Consider the following 27,761-nt stretch of genomic DNA (forward strand, 5'->3'; position numbering starts at 1 on the left):
CCAAAGCCGAAAGGACACTCAGCTGTGGACGTGCTTGGAAGTGAAAGGAAAGTTTGTGTACTACCTCATAGAACACACACTCTCTGAATGGTTTTCAACCTATTAAAGATACATGAAAATACAACAAATACCCTGAAATTAATACTTAAATAGATAAAACCCTATCCTAATTAAAATCAAATTTTCAGTAAAAATTCAACAGAATAAAACTGATTCGCACATCTCAGGTAGTTAATAAAAGACAGCTTTGAATAATACAGTTTTTGCCAAAAACCGGGAAGGTGCCTGATGAGCCCCTGGATGTTTATTCTAAAGTGGAGGGGCTATGCCCAGAAATACATGGTTCTTGGTGTAGACTTTTAGCCTTCTTCAGTGTCAATATTTTTAACATCCTGGGCTGCAAGGAGCAGGTGGAACAGGTAGCTGTTTTTTGAGATATATGTTCTGACAGATACTGAGGTCCTAAACCACTAAGGGCTTTATAGGCCATGACCAGCACAAAAACTAATAGGGAGCCAATGAAAGTGTGTCAAGACTGGGGTTATATGTTCATATCTGGAGGTGTTTGTTATCAGTCTGGCTGCTGCATTTTGGACCTGCGGACATTCTGTACTGACTTCAAGGCTAGCCCTACATAGAAAGTGTTACAATAGTTTATTTTAGAAATTACCAATGCATGAAACACTATTGTTAGGCATGAATTAAACACCTATGCTGAGTTTAAGTCTCCGCTTCTGCCCGTTCACCTGTTGCTAGTAACTAAATAATATCATATAACCTAGAACCTACAGTTAACACAAACTAAATTTGCTACTGTTTCCTAGCTCAGTGATCCACCAATGTCAGCCCCTGTTTCTGGAGTCAGATATCCAGACAACAGATTTCGGAAGGCGTAGTAATAAAGAAGAAACGGTGTCTGTGTAATTTTATAATATGCTTTCCCAGATTTGTATTTCCTAATACAGTATTTTGTGTTTCTAAAAGATCGGCGGCAGGCGACCAGGGGAACTACATTTCCCAGCATGCCACGGGGCAGCGGCGAATCCGTTTCCGTTGCCGAGGGAAAGGGAGAGCCGAGCGGAGGGAAGCGGGTTGTCTGTCTGCCGGCTTGGTCTCGCTCGCTCGCTAGCCGGCCCCAGGGTTGGAGCGGTCGGTGTGGCCCGCCTGCTGCCGCCTCCTGCCCCGCTGCCTGTGGTGGGTGGTCGATGCCGCTGGCGGCCGCTGCGCCGGTCCGGGGGGGGCGATGCTGCCGAGGCGCAGCTCGCTGACGGGGCTGGCGGTGGGCTTGTTCGCCGTCTACGTGGCGCACACCTGCTGGGTGATGTACGGCATCGTCCATACCCGGCCTTGCCTCGCCGCCGCCGCCGCCGCCGCCCGCGGGGCCGAAGGGAACGACGGCTGCATCCGGCCTTACCTGGCGCGACGGCCCAAGCTCCAGGTGAGAGGGGCCGGGGAGGGTCGGAGGGCCCCTCCGCTCTTGGGCTCCCCACACCTGCCATCCCCACTTCCGAGGGCAGATGCAGGCAGAGGGGGAAAGGGATGCGCTTTCTGTGGCGGGGGTGGAATCTCTTTTTTTATTTTTATTTTCTTGGCATGGGTTGTTTTCACACAAGGGGGGAAGGGAGGGGGGGTGTCGCCCAAAGCCCTTGCATCGAAGTCAGTGGGCTAAACTTTAGGCGACCCTCTCCCCTCGCCCGCCTTTTTAAAAATGTAGTCACCCACCAGCTAAATTTAGAGAGCAGGAGGCTCTTAGTAGCCAAGGTGTAAATAAGGTGTGCTTTCTTTTAAGGAGGTTGGATCTCCTTGGCTCAGTTAGGCCAAGTCATGCCAAATCCAGCGCCCTGTGCACAAATCCCAGCAGGAAGTGCTTGGTTTTTTTACAATCAGACCCAGTCCTCCTTGCGTTTACAGCAGCCTCTTTCACCTGTTGACTTCCAGCCAGCTGGTATGGCAGGCACCCAGTTTGGGAGAAGCTGGATCTACAGTTACTTTTGTGCCCGCTAATAGGCTGGGTGAGCGATCCATCAGGAACGTCTTGGCTATACGTATAAGCTTCGGCTACCTTTGCCCTTATGCAACATGCAGGTGGGGGAATGTTTCAGATGCGCCAGGAGGACGAACTTGGAGATTACTCAGCAAGCTGTTTGGAAAATAGAGACACTGTCCTGACTTGGCACCAGGCTAACTAACTACTAATCAGAATTCTAAGGGTTACTCTGGGTTGGATCTGAAGTTGTGTTTAACAGAGCTTTGCTGACATTGGAAGAATGGCTCAGGCAGGGGCTTGACTCCCATTCTTCCTGACAGCTGCATTCCCCATACCTCCTGAAAAGGACTAGAAGATTAACAATGTGGTGGAAAGGAGGACTTGGCAAAGATGGTCTCCTGTCCCCTCCCTCCAGCAGGGTCCTCTGATCCAAGGCAATGTTCCCAAATAAGGCAAAGGTGGAAAATTTGTGACTTTCCAGACATTATTTTTCTGCAACTCCCACTAGCCCTAGCTATGTGAAGAAAGCAGCCCTATACATGCTTTGAAGTCTTTTCCAAATGCTGTGTAACACTAAGTATGGTTGCTACATAATTAACAACTAGCACCCCACTCTGCTGCCAATAAATGGTGGAATTTGATTTTTCATCTTTTTCTCAGTTGGAAGGATCATTAGGGGGTGTGGGCTTGAAATTTTGGGTGGTTTTCTCCTTCAAAATTACAGGCACCACTACATAATCTTTGTGTGATTTCAATTATCAAAATGTAAACGTCAGTCCTGCACAAAATAGATGGGAGTGTGGACATATATAGGCATTGCAACCGTCTAGGATCTTATGATTACAGAGGCTCAAACACAAAAGTGGGTGAATATTTAAAAAAATTAGGCAGTGTAAAAAGGTTTTTGAACCCAGGTGTGTTTCATAGGACAGAGCTTGTCTACTGGTACAGTAGTTATAATGAGTTATCCTCATGGAGAAGAGTAATTGTCAATTTTCTCCACTCTAGTGGCTATCTGAAAGGGAAGTGAGACCAACAGAACAGATGACAACACAGGGTTGTTTATTGCTTGTTCCTTGTTCCCTCCCCACTTGTTCAGAATACTATTATTTGTACTCTGACCAAACGTGTCAGCATGTAATGCTGCTGGGAACCAAAAGTAATTCACATTACCCCTGATGAGTGGCAGTCCCAAATAGACCATGACAAGGAACATATCTGTATATATTATACACAGAAATATACATTTTGGAATGCAATGGCATTAATATCAGTCATGTGCAAATTGGGCTGGACATGGGCCAAGATTTGAAAAGCACTTACATTACAAAAAGGTGTCCAGTAGTTTAGCCATTTATGTAAATAAACTAAGCACAAGTTCACAGAGGAAGACAGCTTCTTCCTGCAAAGCACTTTGCAGTCCAGATGGTGGTAGAGAAACCACAGCCTCAGATATAGATGATCTGTCCAAGATGGGTTTCAAAGGCACAGCAAGCCAGCAAAGCACATGTTGTTATGTATGAACAGCATGTTTACGTATACTGCCCAGTTGCTCCTGTTTGCAGCTTGGGTGCGTTAAACAGTATTTATTGCTTTCATATATATCCCTCCTTTCGTCCAAGGAGCTCAAACCAGCATACATGTCTTTTCTTTTTCTATAGACCTTTTCCTCACAACCCTGTGAGGTAGGTCAAGCTGAAAGAATGTCTGGCTAAAGGTCATTCACCAAGTTGCATGGCTTGGCGAGGACTTGAACCTGGTTCCCCAACCCCCGACCGGCACTCTAACTAATACACCATATTGACACTTTCCATAGTCTAGTCCAGTGGTTCTTAACCTTTGTTACTCGGATGCTTTTGAACTGCAACTCCCAGAAACCCCAGTCAGGACAGCTGGTGGTGAAGGCTTCTGGGAGTTGCAGTCCAAAACTCCTGAGTAACCCAAGGTTAAGAACCAGTGGTCTAGTCGATACACTTCTCTTGCTAAGACATGAAGCATGGACTCTCTGGTAGATATTAATACTGTATACAGACATGTTTGTATGTTGGGGGGGAGTGTTTATATACCCCTCTGATATGGTTTTTGTATTTAAGATATTGCTTAAATAGTGTGGGATGTTATCATATAAGGATGTAGTCATGCTTTTCAGGGAACAAAAAAGCTGCCCTTAAATTGGGTAAATCTATTTATCATAATCATCCCAAAGAAAATGAGTTGCCTGCCAAAACATATTCCCCCACACACAGACAATCTGTTTGATTGTGGTAGTTTCTCCTCCTGGACTGCCACGTCTAAGACAAGCGAGTGAAGAATTCCCTTAGGTCTTATCCCATAGTCCTAATCACTGGGTTTTGATAAACACCAAATTAGGACCTTCAGTTCCTGTTTGGAGTCCCTGATGAATTATGTACTCTAAGCTTTTACCTCTCTTCAAATAGGATTGCAGGTAAAAGGAGAGGTACCTTAAGCCCACTTAAAAATGCAGCCTACAACTGAAGGTTGCCCACTGGCCTTGTATTGTGGTCCACCATCTGACCAGTAACTTCCTGCTTGTACAGTACTAGGCAGGAACCAAAGGCAAATGAGCTGACAGTCTCTGTTCACTTTGGTGGAACACATGTTTTGTGGGCTGTTAGGCTGAAATGGAGGAGAGAGAAAGCAGAGGCAGTAACATTTTCTCCACTGCTTTCTTAAGTTTGATGGAAATGTGGGGGTTGGGGGAAGGGGTTCTGGCAGCTTATGTGGGCAACGTGTAATCCAAGGTAAAGGGAATAAATGTTGTATGAGTGGCAGGAGTACAGCCTGTTCTTTTTCAGTAGCCAGCAAGGTAAGGTGGTTGAAGCAAGCCTTCCTACATGTGTTAACTCTTCCCTTTCTGTTTCAGCTGAGTGTTTACACAACCACACGATCCAACATAGGAACTGAAAATAATATAGATCTAGTTCTGAATGTGGAGAATTTTGATGTCAATTCCAAATTTGAAAGGTATTATGGATTTATTTGTAAAGTGTCTCCAAAGGAATCCCTTATGTGCCAATGATTTCAGTTGAGCCTGTGTTAAGTACTATTAAGTCCTATTTATTTTGGTGGCAGGGATAAGCATGTTTTTAATCTCTCTCATTGGAATGACTGGGTCTTCAAAGTGTTTAATGTTAGCTAGATTATCTAGTGCCCTGAATGCTTTTAGACCATGATACTGAATTTCTTCTTATTTAAAACACCTTATTTTCTTACTGATTTCAAAATAGTTTACAGAAGACAAAATCTGTCTGACAGGCACTCCAATTTGAAGCATCCTTACTGAGAAATAAGTCTAATAGATGTTAGTAGGATTTCATTCCGGATAAATGTTCTAAGGCTTCACAGCTAAGCCCCTCTATTTTGATTTTCTGGGCAGGGTTTGTCCATGGTGCAAAGGATACTTCCATATTTAAAATAGCTTGGTAGCATGCCCATCAATTCTTCTTGTTCCCTAAGTACTGTAAAATGTACAAAGAACTTTGTGCTGAGAAGAAATTTATGATGTAGTGGACTTATTGTGGAAGACTTTGCTTAGCATCTTTGCTGCTACATCCTCCAAAAACCCACAGGAAAGAATTACCCGGGCTTTCCTCTTTGGTAGATGGGATTGAAAGGTGGTATGGTTTTCTTTTCTAGGTTGGCTTTTGCAGAAACTGCAGCAGTGACTTGCTGCTGGCACCACCTGCTAAGCCACAACAGGAAGTGAAAGAAACCATCTTTCTTTCCTCCCTGCCCCCAGTCTCCATAGAGAAAAAGTAGTTCATGGCTTGCATGACTCACATACATGAGTTGCTCTGCACCTCCTCAGGACAACTCAGACACACAGAACTGTAGTTGCAGATAGGCAAACCTTACTCCCTCCCTTCCCATAGGGTTTTCATGGAAGGAGGCAGTAACAAGGCACTGCTTGTGTTTTCTGGGCGCAGAAAAAAAGTGAAGTAGGAAGCAAGCCATCTCTCCCTTTTTCTGTGTAGAATTTGGGTTGGGGGATCATTCCTGCAATGAGCAGGAATTTCCTGGAAAACAGAATGAAATAATGTATTCTATAGAAATAGTCTTTAATAAGGTTTTTAATGTTTGTGAATTGTGACAGTTGAAAGTTGCCCATTATTTTAAATGCTTCACTAAAACAAAACCAAAGAGAGATGAGTCAGACTAAAACTCATGATCCATTCCGAACTGTGAATTGACTTTTTGCCATCATTCATCTAAAGAACATTTCAAGGTTAGTGTTAAAAGTTATCAATTAAATTACTGATGAAGGAAAAACTCATTTTCAGTGCCTAAAATGTTAGTCATCCTATCTGTGGTAGAAGTGATATGATGCCAGAACTAAGAGCAATTGTAAAATTTATATACCTAATTTTGTTTGTTTGTAGGACAGTTAATGTATCTGTACCAAAGAAAACACGAAATAATGGGACATTATATGCCTACATATTTCTTCATCATGCTGGAATTCTGCCTTGGCGTGATGGCAAAGAGGTGCATATGGTAAGCCCTCTGACTACCTATATGGTACCAAAACCAGAAGAAATTAATCTTCTCACAGGAGAATCTGTCACCCAGGTGAGATGTTTTTGTCTGACATTTGGCACTGTTTCTACAGAACAATTCACAATATGTAAACTGTGTGAGATGCCTCCACATTGCCTTCCATTGAAAGGGTCAGTTATGGTCAAAGAAAACGTTTGTTTTATTTTACATGAACTCAAATACTGCCTGCTCGGTGTATAACAGAAAATGTATCTTTAAAAGGCACCATAGAGTATTAATGTTGTCCCAAATGAGCTAATCGCAGTCACCTTGCCTCCTCCATCAAGTCCAAGACACCCCCCCCTTAAGTGTGCAAGGCACAGGATATTACAGCAGGGATGGCAAATACAAGCTTGTAAGCTTCCCGGCACTCAGGTAGCTTCAGCACTCATCCTACCAGATCCTGGATACTCTTCTGAGGGTGTGGTTATCTGTGCAATCCAGTGCACTGCCCTCAAGGTGTGCTCAACTCCAGCCAAACCCAGGACATCTCGCCCTGCCTCCGTGAGGCCCACAGTGATGGCAGAGGTGGAGGAGTACCTGGGTGAACCCCAGTGTTCCCATGTTTGTAGTCTGGCTCAGGGAAAGGGCTGTCCTGGGGTTGTCTTTGATGGCGGTGTGCCTGGCACTGATCTCTCTCAGCACCTCGCTTCTCATCGCCTCATCCTGTCGCACCCTGGCCACCTCCTCCAGGGGAACACAAAACTCCACCCAGCAGCCAGAGAGTAGGTCTCAATGGTAGATGGTCTCCCAGCCTTCCCGGAGAATTTGGCCATCACAGTTTTCTTCTGAACTTCAAGCACCACCAGAGCGTCAGCCCAACAGCCCTCCTCCTCCTCCTCCAACTCTGTCTCTTCCCTTAAATGCCTCGGTGCACACTTGCAAACCCTCAAGGCCATCGCTGGCCTCTCCAGCCCAGTCCAGAGGTGCACTGCAGATGTGCAGGTGCACGGTGCTTGGGTGGAGGTTGACAGCCCACACTCCCCAGCAGGAACAGAGCTATCGGGCTCACAAACTGGTACACTGTTCACATCAAGATGCCACAATTGCAATTTAACTCAATCAGATTGTCCTACCTCTGTCTTTATGTCACCTGCTAATGGGCATGCATAGAAAATAAACATATCCACTTAAGTACATTGAAGGCAGAGCTGTGAGACATATGTACTGCAAAATACAGCCTTCCATCCTTCTGAGGTTAGTAAGTTGAGTACCCAGCTTGCTGGAAGGGCAATGTGTAGCCTGCATACTTAAATTGTAAACTGCCCAGAGAGTGCTTTAAGTGCTATGGGTAGTATATAAGCAGCATGTTTTGCTTTGCTTTAAATACTTTCCTTTTCAGTCTGTGAATCAACTTGATGTGAGCCAGGTAAATATCCTCACATAATATCTGTGACAATTGAACAGATTTCTAAGCAATTGTTTTATTTCTATGCAAAACAAAGCCGAGGATACTTGATTCTACATTTTTGCACCTTTCTGTCACTCAAAGTATTTTCCTACAGGAGTAATAGAAGAGAAAAGGATGGATGCTTTATTTAACTACTATTTAGCTATTCTGGTTATAATGTAATATTAGCACAGAATATTGCAATTGCTTTGAATCTAGATTTCTGAAATGGAATTAAACCTTGTCCTTTTATTTTTGTAATTTTCTTTTTAATTGAAAAGCAAATTGAAGCAGAAAAGAAGCAGACCTATGCCCTAGATGAGCCTGTCTCTCATTGGAGGTCCAGGCTAACCTTAAATGTTATGGTGGAAGATTTTGTCTTTGATGGATCTTCTCTCCCAGCTGATGTGCACAGATACATGAAAATGTAAGTGAATATTGATACTTTTTGTTGCTAGTCTTAAAGTCCACAAAATATTTGGATGCAGGGTGAAGAGCAATACTTCTGTGCCGTGGCCTAGGATTTTCTCTACAGTTTGGTTATCAGAAAAGCGACAGTTGACTGAAAGCTGATGGCACGATGGTAGTTTCATTTAATAACAGTTTTAGTCTCTGAAAATATATCTTAATGGGTTCGGGGCTTTGCAGCTGACAGCACTTCCATTATCTAATGCAGGCTTGTCCAACCTGCGGCCCGTGGGCCACATACGGCCCAGGTCAGCTCGTAATGCGGCCCAGTGCAATTTTATATTTTAAAAGAAATTCCAAAGTTTCAAGTTACAGTGCCGGCACTTGCGGCTGGAATGCGGCTGGGGCACATCACAACAGTAGGGGAGGAGAGAGGGAAGGAAGGAGGGGGAGGGGAGGGGAGAGGGGGGCTGCGTGACTCCATTGCGCTGTCCCTGTCAACAGGTGGCTCCCCTCCCGGCCCCATAAAGTTGCCGGAGTCGAAGCTGGCAGCCTCTGCTGTCTGAGATCACAGCTGCCAGTAAGCGCGCTTGGGGCGGGGCTGCGTAGGACGGCTGGGGCTGCCCCCCATGCGGCCCAAACCAAATTTATGTGTGGCCCAAACCAAATTTTCATCTTCTAGTGTGGCCCAGGGAAGGTGAAAGGTTGGACACTTCTGATCTAATGTTTGTTTTGTTTACTTCAGCGTGATAGACACAATTCTGTGTAGTATACTGTTACAAGTTGTTTTTTTCTCTGAGTGTTTATTCAAATTAAATACTGAGGTTTTGGAGATACATTTTGCCTGACACAGAATGTGTGATTTGTTTTGAAAGATGCATATGATAAAAATTGCTTAAAATAGAAATATTTGTTTTAAACTAATACACTCAGAATACAATTCTTTTTTTTTAATGTAGGATTCAGTTAGGCAAGACAGTGCATTATCTTCCAATATTATTTATTGATCAACTGAGCAACAGAGTGAAAGATTTAATGGTAAGTAAAATTGATTCATTTGTGAACAATAAAAACAACATAAAACAATTTAAAATTATATAGACAAATTTATCAAAATCAAAATAGAATCCACAGACTAATGGACTTAAAACCAAGATGTGAACCCTTACTCCTCAAATACTTGAATGAACTTTGTGCTTCCCTGGACATTGGAACCACTGAACCCCAGAATTTCTCTTCTGTTGCCCCTCATTCATCCCATTATAGCTGTGCAAAACCTGTAGATCTTCAGCTGACTTATGACAAGGAGTAGAGGTGTCTGTCACTGGAACCAATGTAAACTGTCTCCAAAAACCTTAGTGACTGTGGCCAGCAGGCTTGTATAGATACAAACAGCTTCGAAGACGGACAGAACCCCTGTGGCACTCCAGCGCTTTATAAATATAGAGGTGAATGGACATCCTCAATGCCACTTCCTCTAAGCAGCCCTACAGATCCAGTTGCCTGCTATAATCAACAGTGTCAGAAGCTGACAAGAGATCCAGAGGATAAAAAGGCAGCACTTGACATAATGAAGCATTTACCAACTCCTGGACTCACCCAGCCAGCCTCTCTTTGCTGGATCTCATTAGCCAAGCATATTGGCCAGAACATTAGTTCACCGTGACTGAAACTCAAAAGTCTAAATAAATGGTATTCTGGATAACTCTAAATATTACCAAATGGCATTACCAGATCCTGAGTGAATTTGCCATATGCCTAGGAAATTTATCTTGGCAGATCACCAAGTGTTCTACTCTTAACTCTTTGTGCTAGATTCCAAAAACTCTTTCAACACTTAGAACAATTTTCCTAGATAGCACCCCAGAAATGTTTGTAGGAGGCCATCATGTAGATATTTAGAATGATGTTGTTTATCACCTAGTCGGTTAGAAGAATATACAGTTAGGTCCAGAAATAATTGGACACAAACAAGTTTTGTTATTTTGACAGTGTACCAAAATAAATAAATGTATTTATTTAATAAATAATTATTTATTTATTTATTTATTAAATAAAAGCCATCTTTGGGCTGCTTACAACAATTAAAATACAATAAAAAAGATAATGCAATTAAAATACAATTAAAATATATACTCTAAAAATTGCCATCAGTAACTGAATTCAGGAATTGAATTTACAGTTAAGTAATGAATAGTTCCTCAAAGTGCTGTCTCTCAGCTTTAATTTGAGGGTATTCACATCCAACTTGAAGGATTTTAGGAATTACAGCTCTTAAATATACAGCCTCCTATTTTTCAAGGGACCAAAAGTAATTGGACAGTTGACTCAAAAGCTGTTTTATGGACAGGTGTGGGTTATTCCTCGTTGTTTTATCATCAATTAAGCAGGTAAAAGGTTTGGAGTTTATTCCAGGTATAGCATTTGTATTTAGAATCTGTTGCTATGAACCCACAACATGCATTTAAATGCAAGTGAAACAGGCTATCCTTAGGCAGCAGGAGAAAAAGAAATCCATCAGAGAGATAGCAGGTACATTAGGAGTGGCTAAGTGATACATTCTGAGGAAAAAAGAACCCACTAGTGAGCTCTGCAACACAAAAAAGCCTGGACATCCATAGAAGACAACAGTGGTGGATGATCGTAGGAGACTTTCTATGGTAAAGAAAAATCCCTTCACAACATCCAGCCAAGTGACAAACACTCTCCAGAAGGTAGGCTTATTATTATCCAAGTCTACCATAAAGAGAAGACTTCATGAGAGCAGATACAGAGGGTTCATCACAAGGTGCAAACCATTCATAAGCCTTAAGAACAGAAAGGCAGATTAGACTTTGCCAAAAAATCTCTTTAAAAGCCAGCCCAGTTCTGGAATGGCATTCTTTGGGCAGATGAAACTAAAATCAACCTGTACCAAAATGATGGGAATAAAAAATATGGAGAAGGCTTGAAACGGTGCATGATCTGAAGCATACCACGTCATCTGTAAACCACGGTGAAGGCAGGGTGATGACATAGGCATGCAGGGATCAAAGTGCTTTGATTCCTGCTTTCCCCCTCCACTTTCTTGCGAGGAAAGTGCTTTCTCCCTCCACTTCCTTTGCAAAAAGCTGCTTTCCCCCTTGACTTTTTGCAAAGAAAGTGGAGGGGGAAAGAGCTTTCCTCGCAAGAAAGTGGAGGGGGAAAGCAGGAATTAAAGCGCTTTGATCCCTTCCCCCTTACTTCTGTGTATAAAACGACCCTCAATTTTTCCTCTAATTATATTAGGAAAAGTGTCATTTTATATACGGAAAAATATGGTAATCTTAAACTGAAAAGCAGATGGCAGCTTTAATCCTGTTATGCTTTTTTAACCATACTTCAGATTATAAACCGTTCTACAACAGAACTGCCACTTACGGTGTCCTATGATAAAATATCCCTGGGAAAACTTAGATTTTGGATCCACATGCAAGATGCTGTTTACTCCCTGCAGCAGTTTGGTAAGCTTCTGTTTCCATTTGATTAAAGAGGATAATGGTGGAGAAAATTGAATTGCTTAGAAAAGTTTCTGACATCAGTCCCGAAGATCACAAGTTAATTGTGTAGACGATTTTTATTCCAGGTGTTTGGTTTTGGTACTGTTCAACGTGAAGAACACCATGTATAAATATTTTGAATAAATTTGTAATCTGGAGGCGATAGAAATGTCCTGCTTCTTTCTTATTTACACAGGGAACAAATATGAGAGGAAAACTCTTCCAGGTCTGTGCCACTTCAGCCTTCAAATTTGGGGTTGACATGGCTGAATGTTGCGCCATATAAACAACAGCATGTATAGAAAGAATGCCCAAAATGGGTGTAGTCCAAAGAAAGTGGAGATTTTTCAGTTTTTGTTCAGCAAGAGTTGAATTGCACTCGGTTGCCAGTATCCCAGTGGTATCATTCCAGTTGTACAAGTTTGGGTAACATCACCTTTTCCAAAATGAAAGCAAGGGTAGTGATGGATTGCAGTTCTCATCATCCCTGACTGCTAGCAATGCTGGTTGAGAGTTGCAATCTAGCAACAGCTTGAAGAGCCACAGACTGAATGAAAAAGAGACGAAAAGCATGAGTTGTGAATATCACAAAACTGGACTGCTTAGAACACTAGGAATTACTGATTTCGTTTTCTGATTAACCATATAGTGGCTTCTTCTTCTAGGTTTTTCAGAAAAAGATGCTGATGAAGTAAAGGGCATTTTTGTGGATACAAACCTCTATTTTCTTGCTTTGACCTTCTTTGTTGCAGCATTCCATGTAAGTAGATCACAGACACTGTATGATAGCTATCTGCTAATATGGAAATTGCAGGTGTTAATTACAAGAGGGCAGCAGAGCAGGAGCAGGAATTTCTCATGGTTTAGCTTGCACATAGACAACATGTGGGCCACACTCGTGTCCCTCAGGTTATACATGTTACCCTCACTCCTCAATTTTGGTGTTGGAGTGTTGTCTTGCAAGTCAATCCCTATTTTATCCTTTTGTAATCCAGAAGCTAGCCTGACCCTTTGCTGTTTTTTTGCTCCTGTAAGCAGCAATCATCATCTGATGATGAGAAATTAGTGCCCTCCTATAGGTTGTGTACACATCCAGGGCCCTTCTTCTCTTCAGACATAACTGCTCCTCACATGCATGAAGTAATTAAACAGGTGCTAGCTTCTCTCCAATCTTGTTATTTTTCTGAATTACAGAGTGATGGGATAGGCTTCATCTGCAGTCTGAAACAAAGTGTCTTGTTTTAGAGAATAATTATTCTCTCAGAAGCATCTACAGTATATAGTGAGCTTCAGCATCACTCCTCCACCAGCGATAGAAGAGCATAAAAGATTCTGCTTCCATTTTTAATCAGTTTTCCCATTATAGAACTAAAACAGTTTGGCATTACATATGAACTTGGGAAATTGTGGTTTATTCTTGTGAAAGCTAGTTAAAACAAGCAACCTAGGAATGAACTGGGTCAGAAAAAGAAGCCAAAATGCATAGAGAAGTTGAAAAGAAGATGGGTGCTTAAGCTTGAGAGCCTGTGGCTCAAATCCAGTAGTAAGTTGCAACTAAACTAGGCCTATTGAATCAGTGGGGATTTGGTAAGTCACACCTTCCATGAGTTTCCATAGGTCAATACAACTAACTCTAGTTGTGGCTTACTACTGGATTTTGGCCATTATTTCATTCGCACTCACTTGAACCCTAACCTAAATATTTCTATTTCCATAACCTACAAAATTATATAGTATAGCAGCAACACTATTTCTTGAGATATTCTGAGATATAAATGTTTCTACTTTGCGTTTAAGGCATGTATTAAATTTTTCGGAAGAGTTTAATTCAAAATTTGTCATTGGAAATCATAAACTCAGAAATCTACAAATAAGCAAAGGTGCATTGTCATTAATTTCAATTTAGTGCTGATTTTATAAAAGATCCTCAAGGTCTGTGAATCTTTATCTTTGTTTAAACAAGATGGGGTGTTAAATGGCTATTCAGATCAAACACATACTATTAAGTGAGGATTGAAAACAGTCTCGTCATGGCAAGTAAGAATTAGGCAGTTTGGCAAAGTAGCATTTATAAAGAGGAAGGTTTTAGGTTTCATTTCTTCATCGCTGTTGCAAGGTCACATACTTAGCTATGTCTGGTCAGGTGGCTAGTAAAAAGTATAGTGGACATATGCCCATTGTGAAATTGTGATTATGCTGCTCCCTTTTAATGGCAGTTCTGGATAACAATGTGGTGATGTTTGACTTATGCAGTCTCTCTCTCTCTCTCTTTTTAATTCATTTTCTATTGGGCCAAGGAAAGGTCATAGAGAACGGGATTTGGAATAAGATACTAGGGTAAATAAAAAAAACCAGAATGTGATAAAGAACAATATATATCATTATTACTTTTACCAATATGTTTACTTACTAATCTTTTGCAGCTTCTCTTTGATTTCCTTGCATTCAAAAATGACATCAGCTTCTGGAAAAAAAAGAAGAGCATGATTGGCATGTCTACAAAAGCAGGTATGGCTGCATTGATTGACTTGATATGTGGGGAAGGGTGCCCTCCCCTTTGGCTCCATCTTTAGATGAATTCTTCCAGCAAAATGTCAGCAATATGAGTTTTGAACAAATAAACAATAGTAGCTGCCAGAAATAAGTGAAAGTATAACACCTCAGTATTGTTTTAAAATGGCTTGCTTAAATACTTGCTAATATCACTCAACAGACAACAGCTAGGAAGAGGTTACTATCAGACATGGGATATTCATATCCTTGGAGCTACAAATACAAATATCCCATGTCTAGTTACCATCCATCCCCTTATAACTGAGAAGCACATCCAGAATTCAAATGCCTCAGAACAGGACATCCAAAATCAAACCACTATCATCACCTTATCGTGCTAAGTGGGAAGGGCTTCTTGCAAATGGTCGTACCATGTTTTGCTCATCATACATGCAGCACTGATTTTTCTGCTGCATTTATGTGGGGTGTATTAGGAAGAGGTGTGAAGATTTCATGTTAGGGTTTTTCCCCCCACATAAGGAATTAATTTTTGCAAGCCAGCCCTTACTTGTTCTTAACCGATGTTTGGGGCTATATGTTTCCCTTTTGTGATCCACAGGGGATTTTATTCTGCTTCCAAAATTATGACATCTCTCTCTCATACATTAGGGCTTGTGAGCAGAATCACAATGTAGTGCATCAGCATGCACCTTGCTTCTGCTAATGATTACCCTGGTCACTAGTAATGTCCTTCTCACTGCAGCTACATGTTTCCCCGGCCTTGTGCTAGACTGTCTTATTGGAGTCAAGACAGGTTACACTGTAACTGTGACAGTTCTTCTGCCTGGACTTGTAGAAGTCTAACAAGCAATTGTCATTTGTGAAGCACGATTAAACTCATGAGTTTTTCAGACTGTAGAGTTTTCTTCTTATAAAATGCACAGTGTACTAATACGACTTCCTTTTATACAGTTCTTTGGCGATGCTTCAGTACTGTGATCATATTTCTTTTCCTCTTTGATGAGCAAACAAGCTTGTTGGTGCTGATTCCTGCTGGTGTTGGGGCAGTAATTGAGGTGAGTTGCTCTACACCTGTATGTGTTATGTGTAAACATAGGCAGCCCAGTTCTCTTGTCAAAGCAGCTTAGTAAAAATAGGTGGATTTAAGCTGACTTCATCCAATTTACCTTAAGAGGTCAAAACCAGCTTAATTCCAAATGGTTTGTCTTTTTTAACTGGTTTGAAGGGTGAACGGATGGTGATGATAGAAACCAGTTTAATAACTAGTTGTTGACACAATACCTAAAAATCTTAAAATAATAGCTTGGTAAAAACTGTTCCAACTGTTTGGGTTGTATGTTGAAATAGTTTAGGCATTGTTTGATCTGCAAGGAAAAAATTGTAGCAAGAAAAAGCCAATTTAGTAATTTTGCATGTTTATATTTTGCTTAATTTTTTCTGCTGTTTTTGCTCTTTCATTTACTTTGTGATATACTGTATATTGCAAGTCATAGAGAGGAAGGAGAACTGATGCAGGAGCAGCGACAGCTAGAATGCCCAATAGTCTTTGCTCAACACACTGCCAAACATATCTTCACACTCACAAGGGCTAGAAATGCTATCTTCTTCTTTCTTTCAGTTGTTAAAAATGCAAGGCTGAAATCTGAATTTACATGTTAACTTTTATGGTCTGCCCCTGCCCCATGAAACTGGCCTGCTTCTGTGAACCTGGGAACTTGCTGGTTTCAATTGTAATGACCCATGTTTTGACTGCCTACATTTTGGGCTCACAGAGGTAGCTCCATCTTGCACTGCTCACTAAAATAGATCTCTCATTTGAGGAGAGCAAGGGAAGGAAAAGTATGCATGATGAGGATCAATGTATGAAACTTGAAATGGAAAGTTAAGATTTTTGTCTTCTTTGGTTAGAAAATTGTGATGTTGAACTTGAGTGATCCAGAAGTGGGGCACCAATGACACTCTAGTTTTTCTGAATACTTTGAGAGCTCCTACAAGATGGACAAGTGTATTCTTTGTGAATTAAAGTACATAAAATTTTCAAAATGTAGGATAAAAAAATCCAGTGAAACATTGAGGACAGTTGCACTAGTACTACAAACCTTCTGCTCCAGGCTAAGGGCTGAGATACATTTTAACATTTTGTTACATGTTTACATTTTGTATTAATTGTTGCTTCTCAAATGTGGTTTCACTGCTCCATGGTCACTGGTCTGAGGATTACAAGACTGATGTTCTTTCCAGATTTTAATTTATCTATGTGGCAGTTATAATTAAAGTATCTTTCCATTAGTAACCCCTTCGTTTGTGTCTTACACTTGAAAATTGTTATTACCAATAAGATTCAGATTATTAAACAAGGCAGAAATGTTCAGTTTTGATACACCAAGGTGCTAACATAATATTTTACCTTCTAGCTCTGGAAAGTGAAGAAAGCATTGAAAATGACAATTGAATGGAATGGTCTGAAACCAGTAATGAAGGTATTGTCCTGGTGTTTAGTATATTTGAATCATCTCATGCCATTCAACACCTGTTTTCTTCTGGAAGATTACAATATGTGAAAATAAGGACCAAAAGATAAACTCTGTGTGAGATCTGTGACTATAACTTGTGACACCTTTTTATTAAACCTTGATAAAAGTTGCAAGGAATCCTCAACTGAATGAGTTGAACATACAGTAGTACCTTGGTTTATGAATGCCTCGGTTGATATAATTTTTGGTCTACAAACAAATCCAATTAAAATAATGCCTCAGTTTATGAATTTTTTTTTCGCAGTACGAAGCAAGTTTACCCAGGGTGCATTGTGCCTGGAGGTTTATAGTGCTGCCCCCATTCCTATGGCAAGCCACATTTCAGTTTACGAATTTTTTGCATTACATAACGTCCCAGAGAACACATAAATTTGTAAACCAAGGTATGCCTGTATTAGGTGGTTCATCCTCACACACTCCACAATATTTTAAAATAAAGAGTTACATTGATTTTAAATTGTAGGATAGGAACCTTTGCATATATATCGCACTGCATCCAGATGTACTTCAGGGCTTCAGCAGTGTTGGGGGAGCAGGCTGGGAAAACGTTGAATACACTTCAGCAGTGTTACTGCCCTGATCCTATTCAGAACATCTGCAGATATGTTTAACTAAAGATAACATATATTCTGCGTTCCATATAGGACTAAACAAGAATGACTTCAACTGTGGTAATTTAACATACCTTTGTGTATCTGCACGGGTGGGGAGTATCATATATTCGGGCAGAATAAAACAAATCATGTTTTTTATGTATATAGGGGTGTGTACCCTTCTCCCCTCTACATGAAGATTAAGAATTACATGTATGAAGGAGTTGGAAATAAGTTATATGTTTGAGTCTATTTGTTTATGCATACAGTCAGGCCTTGACTTACAAACTTAAACCATTCCCGAAGGAAGTTTGTAAGTTGAAAAGTTTGTAAGTCAAATCAGCATTTCCCATAGGAGTGCATTGAAAACCAATTAATCCATTCTGGCTGTTTTTGGTTCTTAGGTCAAGGTGCGGTAAACCCCCCCCCCAGCATGGCACAGAACCCAGCAACCATTCCTCCAGCACAAAAAGACTCTGGATCCACATTTTAAGCACTGGCACAGACATTTTAAAACAATGCAAGACCCATAGGAGCACAGAAACATAAACCCCCCCCCACACACACACACAGCAAGGCATAGCAATCCAGCAACCATTCCTCCAGCACAAAAATGCACTCAAAGAATATTTTCTGATTTTAAAAGACTCTGGATCCACATCCACACCGCAAGACCCATAAGAGCACAGAAACATACCCCCCCAGCAAGGCATAGCAATCCAGCAACCATTCCTCCAGCACGAAAATTCCTTCCTGAACAAACAGCATATGCACTCAAAGAATATTTTAACCACAGGCACAGACATTTTAAAACACTGCAAGACCCCACACACACCTAGCCCTACCCCCCCAACAAGCTGCAAAAAACCCTGTACAGTACATACAGTAAAGTAAAAATATACAGTGTACTCACCCAGAACAGGCAGTCGTTCTGCTTAAAAAAAGAATGTCAAAAAGCAAAAATCAAAAAATAGCCAAAAAATAAAAATACAGTTCAGGCAATACCAGGCAGTACCAGGCAGTCTGAAGACTGTCTCCCAGTACACTCTCTAAACGCTGGGAAAAGTGAAGAAGCTGACAGGCACCCTCTTCACTGGCCAATGGTTAACTGAAAGTTCAAATCTCACACTTTCCCCATCTCCTGCGCGTTTTTTTTTCAGTTCGTAACTCAAATCTAATTTCGTAAGTCAAGTCAATATTTTCCTATGAGAGCGGTTCATAAGTGAAAATGTTCGTAACTCAGGCCATTCGTAAGTCAAAGGTTGACTGTATCTATAATCCATTCTTCGAATGTATTGCCAAGGTGGTTTGCAATAACACTAAAAGCATGGTCAAAAGTAATACACAAATAAGATAAATGGAACAGAACTGTTGATGTAGCATAAAAATAACTCAAATGAAAGCGATACATCTCCTGATGATTTATTTTAATAGACTCTGGAACTCTCTGTTGCAAACATAGCAGAAAGGCTGAGAAAATTTGAAAAACACAGAAGTGACCAGTCATATTTGAATTCAACACTTAGGCTGCTGACAGGAAAAGGATTGTTTGAATTTAAGTCCCAGTGAAAGATAAGCTTTTCTGTGATAGAAAATAATTAACAAATAGTTTTTTATTTTATTTTTTACAAACCTGTCTGCAACCAAAGCAATATTCCTCAAAACTCATACCGAGCATAATAGAACTTTTTAAAATCTGACTGGAAAACTATGCTATGCTCACCTTTCCTATATAAAACATACAAAGTGGTATGTGCCTTTCTTTGTTTGATACATGTTGCAACCCCTTTCCTTTATTTTGGTCATTTAATCAAAATGACCAAAATATTAGGACATGATAATTTTTATATTTTATATGCAAATTGTAGTTGGCCTATAAAATAGGTTTGTATTTTGGGTTAGATGCATCTTTCATATAAAAGAAACAACTTTTTTTAGAAATCAGACCAACTTTAATCCATTTTAATCTTTAAAGTATTTGAACAGATAAAAGTCTCTGGTTTAAAGCTAGTTGATATCTCATCTTGGAAGACTATTGTTTTCCATCTTACAAATATTGTAATCCATTATGAATAAGATTGATCATTCACATCATTTGTTACAGTTAATGTTAAACAAGAGTGAGTTTGCATCTGGTCCCGCTGTGCCCAAAAGTGTAATGGATGTTTCCCTTGATCCTCTCTTGCCTTTACCTACTAAGTCCGCAATGCCATGTCATCATACTCCGTGGAGTTCCTGGCAGCTATACTCAGCGAGGCTGTTTCAACCTTAGGACATAACTTTGTCAACAGCATCATTTTTATTAGGTTATAAAGCACACTGTGCCCTTGTCCTCTCCTTGCTCTAAGGCCTCAGGTCAGCAATTAGTTTTCCTAGTAGTCTTTTCTGAGCAGTGATTGAGGAGTAACTGTTTTCTTGCTAGTGCCTTACTACCCTGAGCTAGCCTGCCAGGAACTTCTGTTGCCCTTCCTGCCATTTTCCCCACACTGCTTTAGCCTCTGGAGAGATGTCCTTCAACAAGCCAGATGTGGTTAAAGGCTCTTTGGTGGCTGATCTAGGCAGTGCATTGCTCTCAGAGCGTTGCTGTGCTTTTTTAAAATCTGAAACCAAGAGTATCTGAAAACCAGAATTCCCTTCTGACACATTCAGCATGTGCATATTATTCCCCTGATGGTTTTTCCTCTACATTTTATACAGTTTGGTGCATTCACTGAATCTGAAAAGAAAACGGAGGAGTATGATACCCAGGTAAGATAAATCTTCAAAGTAACTTTTAATGGAGATGTTAACTGAGGAGAACAAATGTATTCACTGTGCAGTTTCTTAGCAATACTGCTGCTATTAAGCCACGGCCAAGCAGTATATGTATAAAAATGAGCCTGCAGTATAAGGATAGGAAGGAGCAAGAGCCAATATTGTTGGCACTGGTGATAGTGTCATAGTCTGGATCTCTTTCTTAATTTCCTAGTGGCTTAATATATACAGCTGGATTGAAGATTCAAGGAAAATCCTTGGAAAAATGTCCAGTATTCACAGAAAAGATCCACAGCAACTCCTTGAATAAACTGAAACATCTGAGAGCAGTTTAATGCATCTGAGGGTATTTAAGGTAGCGCAGATACTGATGTCCGGGGAAAATCTTGTGGAACCAGCAAGATATAATTACCTATCTCTGACACAGATCCAAGAATCAGACTTTTAAAATACGGTTGGAAGCTGTGCTATTCATTGTCTTCTGTAAATGGAAATGTCATGATGATTATTTAATCAGGAAACTTCAGGTAAATATTGGGGGATTGGTAGATAATTGCAGAATAGAGCCTAGCAAGGCCTTCCAGTGAGAGGAATTGATGGTACCATTCAGAACAGTCCTGGTTCCTCATATTTGCTACTCACTAGCGTGGACAGAAAGTAAAACAGCTTGGAACTCCTCATTTGAACATCGTTGGGATGCAGTCCCTAGGATCACATTCTGGGTAACCCTGGGAATGCAGTTGCAATCTCTCAATCTAACTTTTTGAGGGGGAAATGGTGGAAGGGGGCTTCAGGTGTATCACCCTGAATTCCATAGAGGGAAAAATGGAATCTGTGTGTAATAATAACATATGAATTCAGGTGAAAAAATAATCTTTTGTCTTCTTTCTTAGGCCATGAAGTACTTGTCATATTTACTATATCCATTGTGTATTGGAGGTGCAATTTACTCACTACTGAATAACAAATACAAAAGGTATTTACATTTATAAAAGTATAAATTTATTTCAAAAAACTTAAAACATAATGGTTGAGAAGTGAGGGTGGTAACAGGATGCTGGCACCAAAATACCGAAGAGTGTTTGGAACAAAAATAGATTGCAAAGAGAACCAAAGAGACTTCTCAAAACTTGGGGAAAGGTAATTGTAAGCAAGTGTAAGTTGATGCAAGTAGAGGCAAAAAAATCATGTTCGGCATGATCAGAAAAAAAATAAAAATAAAATTGCTTCTTTCATACAGCCCTTATTTCCATATTAGTACCTGTTTCAGGTGTTAATGCTGAACAGAACTTAGAAGGAAGATAGGACTATCAATGGGTACTGATCATGTTTGTTCTATAATCTCTGATATCATAGTTGTTGTCCTGCTTGATGGCTTCCCAGAGGCATTTCCGTAGCTCTTATTTGAAAAGAATTACATTTTTTGTTTTCCTGCTGGCTAAATATTTATCTGATTTTGTATCTTCAGTAAATATTGCAAATAATGTAGATAGAATGAATGCTGGATCCTTTAAGCCAGCAATGGTTCATATCAGGTCATAACCAGCTTGTTTCATAGCCATCAGGAATGTGTAGCAAAAGTGTTTCCAACTGTGGTTTCTGACTGTGCACTGTGTGCATAAGGGAAATTGCACAAGTGGTTTTTATAGTTTTTCTGACTATTGTGCAGCTGGGCACGCAACTGAGTGCACAATCTTGGTACTACAGAGTATGTAGCAGACAGTTGGAACAATTGTGTATGCCAGCTATGCAATTTGGGTTGATGCTGCACAAAGCACATATTTCTGGCCTATCATTCTCTCTATTTTAAAGGTTACATCTTGACAGCCAATGCTATACACTATATGTGACCATGATTTCCAAATACTAAATTCAAAATATGTAATCAAATGGATAAAGGGATGAAGCTGTTGTACAGATGATTTTTAAAGTGTACAACACTTTACAACAAAACTTTTTTACAACACTTATATTTTTTTACAACTTCTTTTTATTTTTATTTTTTCTCATCTCCTGTCCTGCTACTTATAAACTGTTTTTGCACCATCCATTTTTTTATTTTGTGAGTTTTTAATTGTCTTTGAATTTTATTTGTTATACTGCCCACAACAGTGTTTTGCACTAATAGAGCAATCAATCAATCAATCTTCTGTTTCTGAATTGTCCAGGAGTGAATATAGTTTTCTTTTCTTTCTTTCTTTTTTCCTTAGTTGGTATTCGTGGTTAATCAACAGTTTTGTCAATGGTAAGTTTGAATTCTTTGGTTACCTGATTTGTTGAAGAGAAGAATACGGACCAGGTTCTTTGAAAGATGGCATGTGAAATATTTGTCACATCAGTTAGATTGAAATTCTTGCAAGACTGGCACTTCAAATTGTGGGCAAGTGAAATCCTAACTTAAATGATTTATTAAATAAATAAACCTTGAAAGCAGAAAATTAGGGTGTTAGAAATAAATGCTAACTATCACTAGAAGGTAGTGCTATGTGTACAGGGAGTTTTTCATGCTGCAGACCATTCAAATGTTCCCTAGAACAGTTCATTGTAGAAGTAGAGGCACACAGTTGATCCAAAATATTCCTGATTTCCCTGGAATCTTAGTATTTCCATTCTTGAACAAAATTTCTATTCCAGTGGTCTGAAATAAAATAGCAAGCGATCACAGAAGAAGCAGAGGTGAAGGAAAAGGAAGCTGTACCACTGCAATTTTTATACCATCACATTATTTCTTTATGTCATTCATGGTTTTCGCCAATTCATTTTGCAAACATCCAGTTGGTCTCCTCATTCTCTTTCACACACCACCACTTGGGTAGCTCTTCCGGTTCATCTGCTGCACTTCAGTATGAATAGAAGAGGAGCCTAAGGATTTCAGTTGCATGCACATTTAATGACAATGAGATGGGCAATCCAAGGAGTAGCCAAATGGCAGCTAATCCCTGCAGCTATTTGAATGGATCCTGCTCCCTCGCTTCTCCTTTTCTGCAGCCAGATGGGATGGCTGCTACTTTGTTTCCCCGAAAATAAGCCCTTGTATGATTTTTCAGGATACTCGTACTATAAGCCCAACCCCAAAATTAAGCCCCAGTTAAGCGAAACCCCGTCCTCCACCATTGTGCAGCAACCAGAAGAAGAGAGGACTGCATTTGAATAAATGTAGATTGGTGTACATGAAAAAAAAAACTGAAAAAAAGCTCTAATGTGGGTTTTTGGAGCAAAAATTAATGTAAGAACCTGTCTTATTTTGGAGGGAACACTGTACTAATTTACATTGCATGCTTACTTGGAAGCCACCCTTATTGACCATATTGGGACAAAAATCTCAATGTAATGTGTCCGCAGTACATTTGACTGCGTATCAGGATGTGCAAGCACATGCATTCTTGGGTCTGTAATGCTAAAAATTGAAGCATATTCATGTTTTCTTTTCCAACAGGTGTATATGCTTTTGGATTTCTATTTATGTTGCCACAATTATTTGTAAATTATAAGGTAACTGAAAGTTTAATAGAACATTTTAAGTTTTAATTTGTCTACTTGCCTTCACTGCTTTTGAGTACATACAAACATCTGGGTTTTTTTTTTCTAGATGAAATCTGTTGCACATTTGCCATGGAAGGCATTCACTTATAAAGTAAGTTGATTTCACTTTAAAACATGTAGTCCTGTGAGATTATTTGTTTTTATTTACTTGAAAATAAAGCAGTAAGTAGATTTGTGTTCATTAACTTATAAAAGATTATTAGAAGAGTTACTGATCAATATCATTAGAGAAGCATCAGCAATGTGAGCAGACTTCAGTCTGCTGGTGGTTCCTGTGCCATTAAATGTGCTGTCTCTTTCTTCCAGGCATTCAACACTTTCATTGATGATATATTTGCATTTATCATCACAATGCCAACATCTCATCGGCTGGCATGTTTTAGAGATGATGTCGTGTTTCTGGTTTACCTTTACCAAAGATGGTATGATTTCGTCCCTTAGCAGTGCTTCAGTACTGCTTTGGTTTTTGTTAGTCACATCTTAATAACTTTGGATATCATAAGTGGATGAGAAAACTAGCTTTAAAACTTGAGTAAAAGGAAGCTGTTAATGTTATTGCTGACTTGACATTGAAGGGCAAGCATATTTTCAAGGATAGATGAGACATTATATGGAAATCCACAGTCCTGAAGGACACTGCCAGTCACTCAACTTCTGTTTAGATTCCAGGCAATGAGCTCTTATAAAATCCTGCCACCGTTTCTAGAAGGGATATAGGTTGCCAGGTAGTTCCTTTCCCATCTAGCTATCTATATTTTCCCGTGTCAGTTCGATTGTACAGCTGCTGGCCAGGATTTTATTCAGGCCTTTTAAGATTCCACCTCTTGACATTCTTATAGCGCTTTCCCCAACTCTGTGCCTTCTGGATGCATTAGACCACAACTCCCTTCATGGCCAATAGCCATGCTGGCCAGGATGGTGAGATCTGCAGTCCAACCCACCTGGAGGGTACCATATCGGCAAGCCAGCTGCAATATGAGAGAGAAGAATGTAGGGGTTATACATGGAGTAGCAGACTTGGCAGGAGTTGCAAGTGGCATGAGTAGCCGTCATTGCTATGCTGCTAGCTTTGGGTGTATCCCTTTACTTTCCATCATACAAATGAGTGACAGTCATTCGTTGCTGGGTGTAGAAGTAAAACCACACTGCACTTGGGAATAGTGCAGCATAGACAAAATCTGACAGGAAGAGTCTAGCTTCTCTAATTAAGGCTGTGGTGGTAGAAGGAAGCCATGTTCTTCTTTCCCCCTTTTGAAGGGTGGTTGGGGGAGTGTGCAGTTCTTGAGTAGAAGGTAGAAGTCGTATTCTTGCCTTGTTTCTTTGACTGTGGAGACCAGGATGGGTTGAGGAAAAACAAATGAGGACCACATTTTGACATCAGACCTGGCTTCACCTCTGGCGGTTGCCTTTCTGTTATCTCCTTTTCTTGCCAGAGTATATTTTTTGCTACAAAATTACCATTATAATGACATTTAGAGAACTTTTGATGCAAGCAGTTACAGTATGTTGTTTTTAAAATTCATATTATTTATTAATTGCTCAATAAAAAGTGTAAAAGTTTGCAAAAATATGATCATGTGGAACCTTTAAAAATGTAATTGTTTCTTTTTATCCATAAGGCTTTATCCTGTGGATAAGAGCAGAGTGAATGAATATGGAGAATCCTATGAAGAGAAGCCAAAAAGAAAGCCCCACAAAGAATAATTTAAGATAACTCTGAGAGCCTCTTTGGACTGATACTGACTGCAAATGTTGTATGACTTTTAAAAGAGATGAAGCAAAAGAGTATTCTTCAAGGCTTGTGACAGAACTTAATGGACAATATATCATCTACATTGCCAAAACATGTTTTCATTGCCTGTGGATCTAACTATCTTCTTTTTTTCATTTGTGTATTCAGGGGTGTCAAGAAGCCTGCCAATACTTCTGCCAGGTTTCCCACAAAAACTTATCATTTTGAATTTCTGTGAGCATTTCTGCATAAATATCTGTGTCTGTTCTATTTATAGTCTTAAACCATCCCACTGACTGACGGTGTAGTACATACAGTATGTTTTAAGCCACCACTTAGACTGTGAGGAGGGAAATATTGTCAATAATTATGAAAAGGTGATAAAATGATGAATTCAGCCCTTGAATTTCAAAATTTTTGTACTCTGTTGGTACAGTGATCCAGCCAAACCCTTTTATGTTACAGTGAGAGAGATTATGCCACATGCGCTTAGCTCTAGTTTGGAATTCAGCTGGGTTGAAAAATGGGGTTTTGGCTGGATTGTGTGCCCAATTTTGTATCTCCTTCCCTACTATGAGCAACTTTTTAAAAAAGACAAAAAAAACTCTGGTAACTGATGAAACTAGTTACTAGAAATTTTACCATCATACAAAGGCATGCACTCTATACTGTATCTGATAACAATTCTAATCTAGCACTGGACATGTAAAACTTGTAACTTTTTAAAAATGCATTTTTAAATTGCAAAATCTTATTAACAGAAGTCTAACTGAGCATGTGCAGTGAATAGCAACCGGTAGGGGTATTTTTTTTAAAACAAGGCCAAAATATTTTTCTGTAGTCTTAGAATTGGAATTTTTTTGATTCCTCCCAAACTGAACCCTTTTTCCTAAAGTGAGCCATTACGTTGTAGTCAGACATCTTTTTCAGAGGGTGTAAATACATATTTGCATGACACTATTGTGCCAATTATACATCGGCAGGGAAAATGAAGACTTTTTCTTACATTGACATAAACAATGTCTAGAATAAGTGGTTTTGATGCAACTAGTAAACAGAATGGAGGCATCAAGAGAAATTTATAGGAAGAAATTGTATTCAAAATTGCTAGAAAAACTATCCAAATGCCTTTTGTGTTTGGATATGGGGCTGTATGTAGCCTTTTGCAACTATCCTTTTTATGTCTGTATTCATCAAATAATGGCACTGCTTCTCCTGAAATATAATTTCAGCATGCTCAAAATGCAAGTGGGGAAAAATTCACTTCTGTTCAGGCATGAAACTGAAAAGAGGTGCAATCCTGCAAATCCTATTTTGAAGCTAATCCCCATTGCATTCCGTGGGATTCTTACTCCTGGACAATAATATACAAAGTTGCAGAGTTTTAGACCCAGATGCCTAACATTTTGAGCACTGCAGTACAAACAAGGACCTCCTATGCATGAAAAGGTATGGGAGCTCTGTGCCACTGGACCACTTGCCCGCCCCACCTGTAAAGGAATCACTGGATTTGGGGTGTAGAGCTTATCATGCCATGTCCCCTTGTGAATGTTTGATAGTGACCTTTGTTGCCAAAAGGTTTTGCATTTAATCTGAGTACCGATGCGTATTTTCTTCACTTCCAACAAGCCCAAGTCCACTGGTATTTGATTTTCACAGATGATAGCAAGTTGCTTGTTGTGAGTTATTAGTGTGGGAACTTGATAATGGGTTGGAATCAGACTAAGACTGTCATGCTCTCGCCCCACTCAAAGTAATAGTACAGAATTAACTTACAAATTTCAATGGGACCAAAAATGATATATCCAACTCTCTGCCCAATAATCTTAATAAATAATATTGCCCCCCAAAACACTTCATTTCTTCTGTCAGCTTTACTTTTATTTATTTCTATAAAACAGAATTTAAATCTCTGAAACGTGTCCAGGGTTAAACTGGTCCAAGCAAGACCAATTATTTTTAGGTCTGAACTATTAAAAATATTGCCTTGGCAGTAATAGTCACATTCCAAGTTTTTTGGCTGGGTGGTGTTTATAAATACAGAGTATCTGTGCTTAGCTGAATAATTTGCAGTGCAAATATTATTTGATTTAAATGAACATGTTTTGTTCTAAAGTTTGAATGGAGTGACATCGAATTGTCCTGTCAAAGCAGAGAGACCTGGTTAGCCTCTCGTCCAGTCAGTGCTTTGTTTCCTTCACTCTGTGTACAAATAAATGTTTATGGATATA

At 39.8% G+C, this 27,761-nt stretch overlaps 1 protein-coding gene across 1 annotated transcript; it reads left to right on the plus strand.

Moving 5' to 3' along the window:
• The first annotated feature begins 1,078 nt into the window (after positions 1–1,078).
• CLPTM1L (CLPTM1 like) lies at positions 1,079–27,761 on the plus strand. The gene is made up of 17 exons (XM_020797160.3): positions 1,079–1,438; positions 4,872–4,972; positions 6,388–6,577; positions 8,216–8,361; positions 9,302–9,380; positions 11,707–11,824; positions 12,526–12,620; positions 14,284–14,368; positions 15,326–15,429; positions 16,789–16,854; positions 20,199–20,249; positions 21,149–21,231; positions 22,466–22,500; positions 23,692–23,747; positions 23,845–23,889; positions 24,105–24,220; positions 25,418–27,761. The coding sequence occupies exons 1-17, from the start codon at positions 1,244–1,246 to the stop codon at positions 25,500–25,502; spliced, it is 1,650 nt and encodes a 549-aa protein (XP_020652819.3). The 5' UTR covers positions 1,079–1,243; the 3' UTR covers positions 25,503–27,761.

Source organism: Pogona vitticeps, chromosome 4, assembly GCF_051106095.1.
Source record: "Pogona vitticeps strain Pit_001003342236 chromosome 4, PviZW2.1, whole genome shotgun sequence".
Classification (NCBI taxonomy): Eukaryota; Metazoa; Chordata; class Lepidosauria; order Squamata; family Agamidae; genus Pogona; species Pogona vitticeps.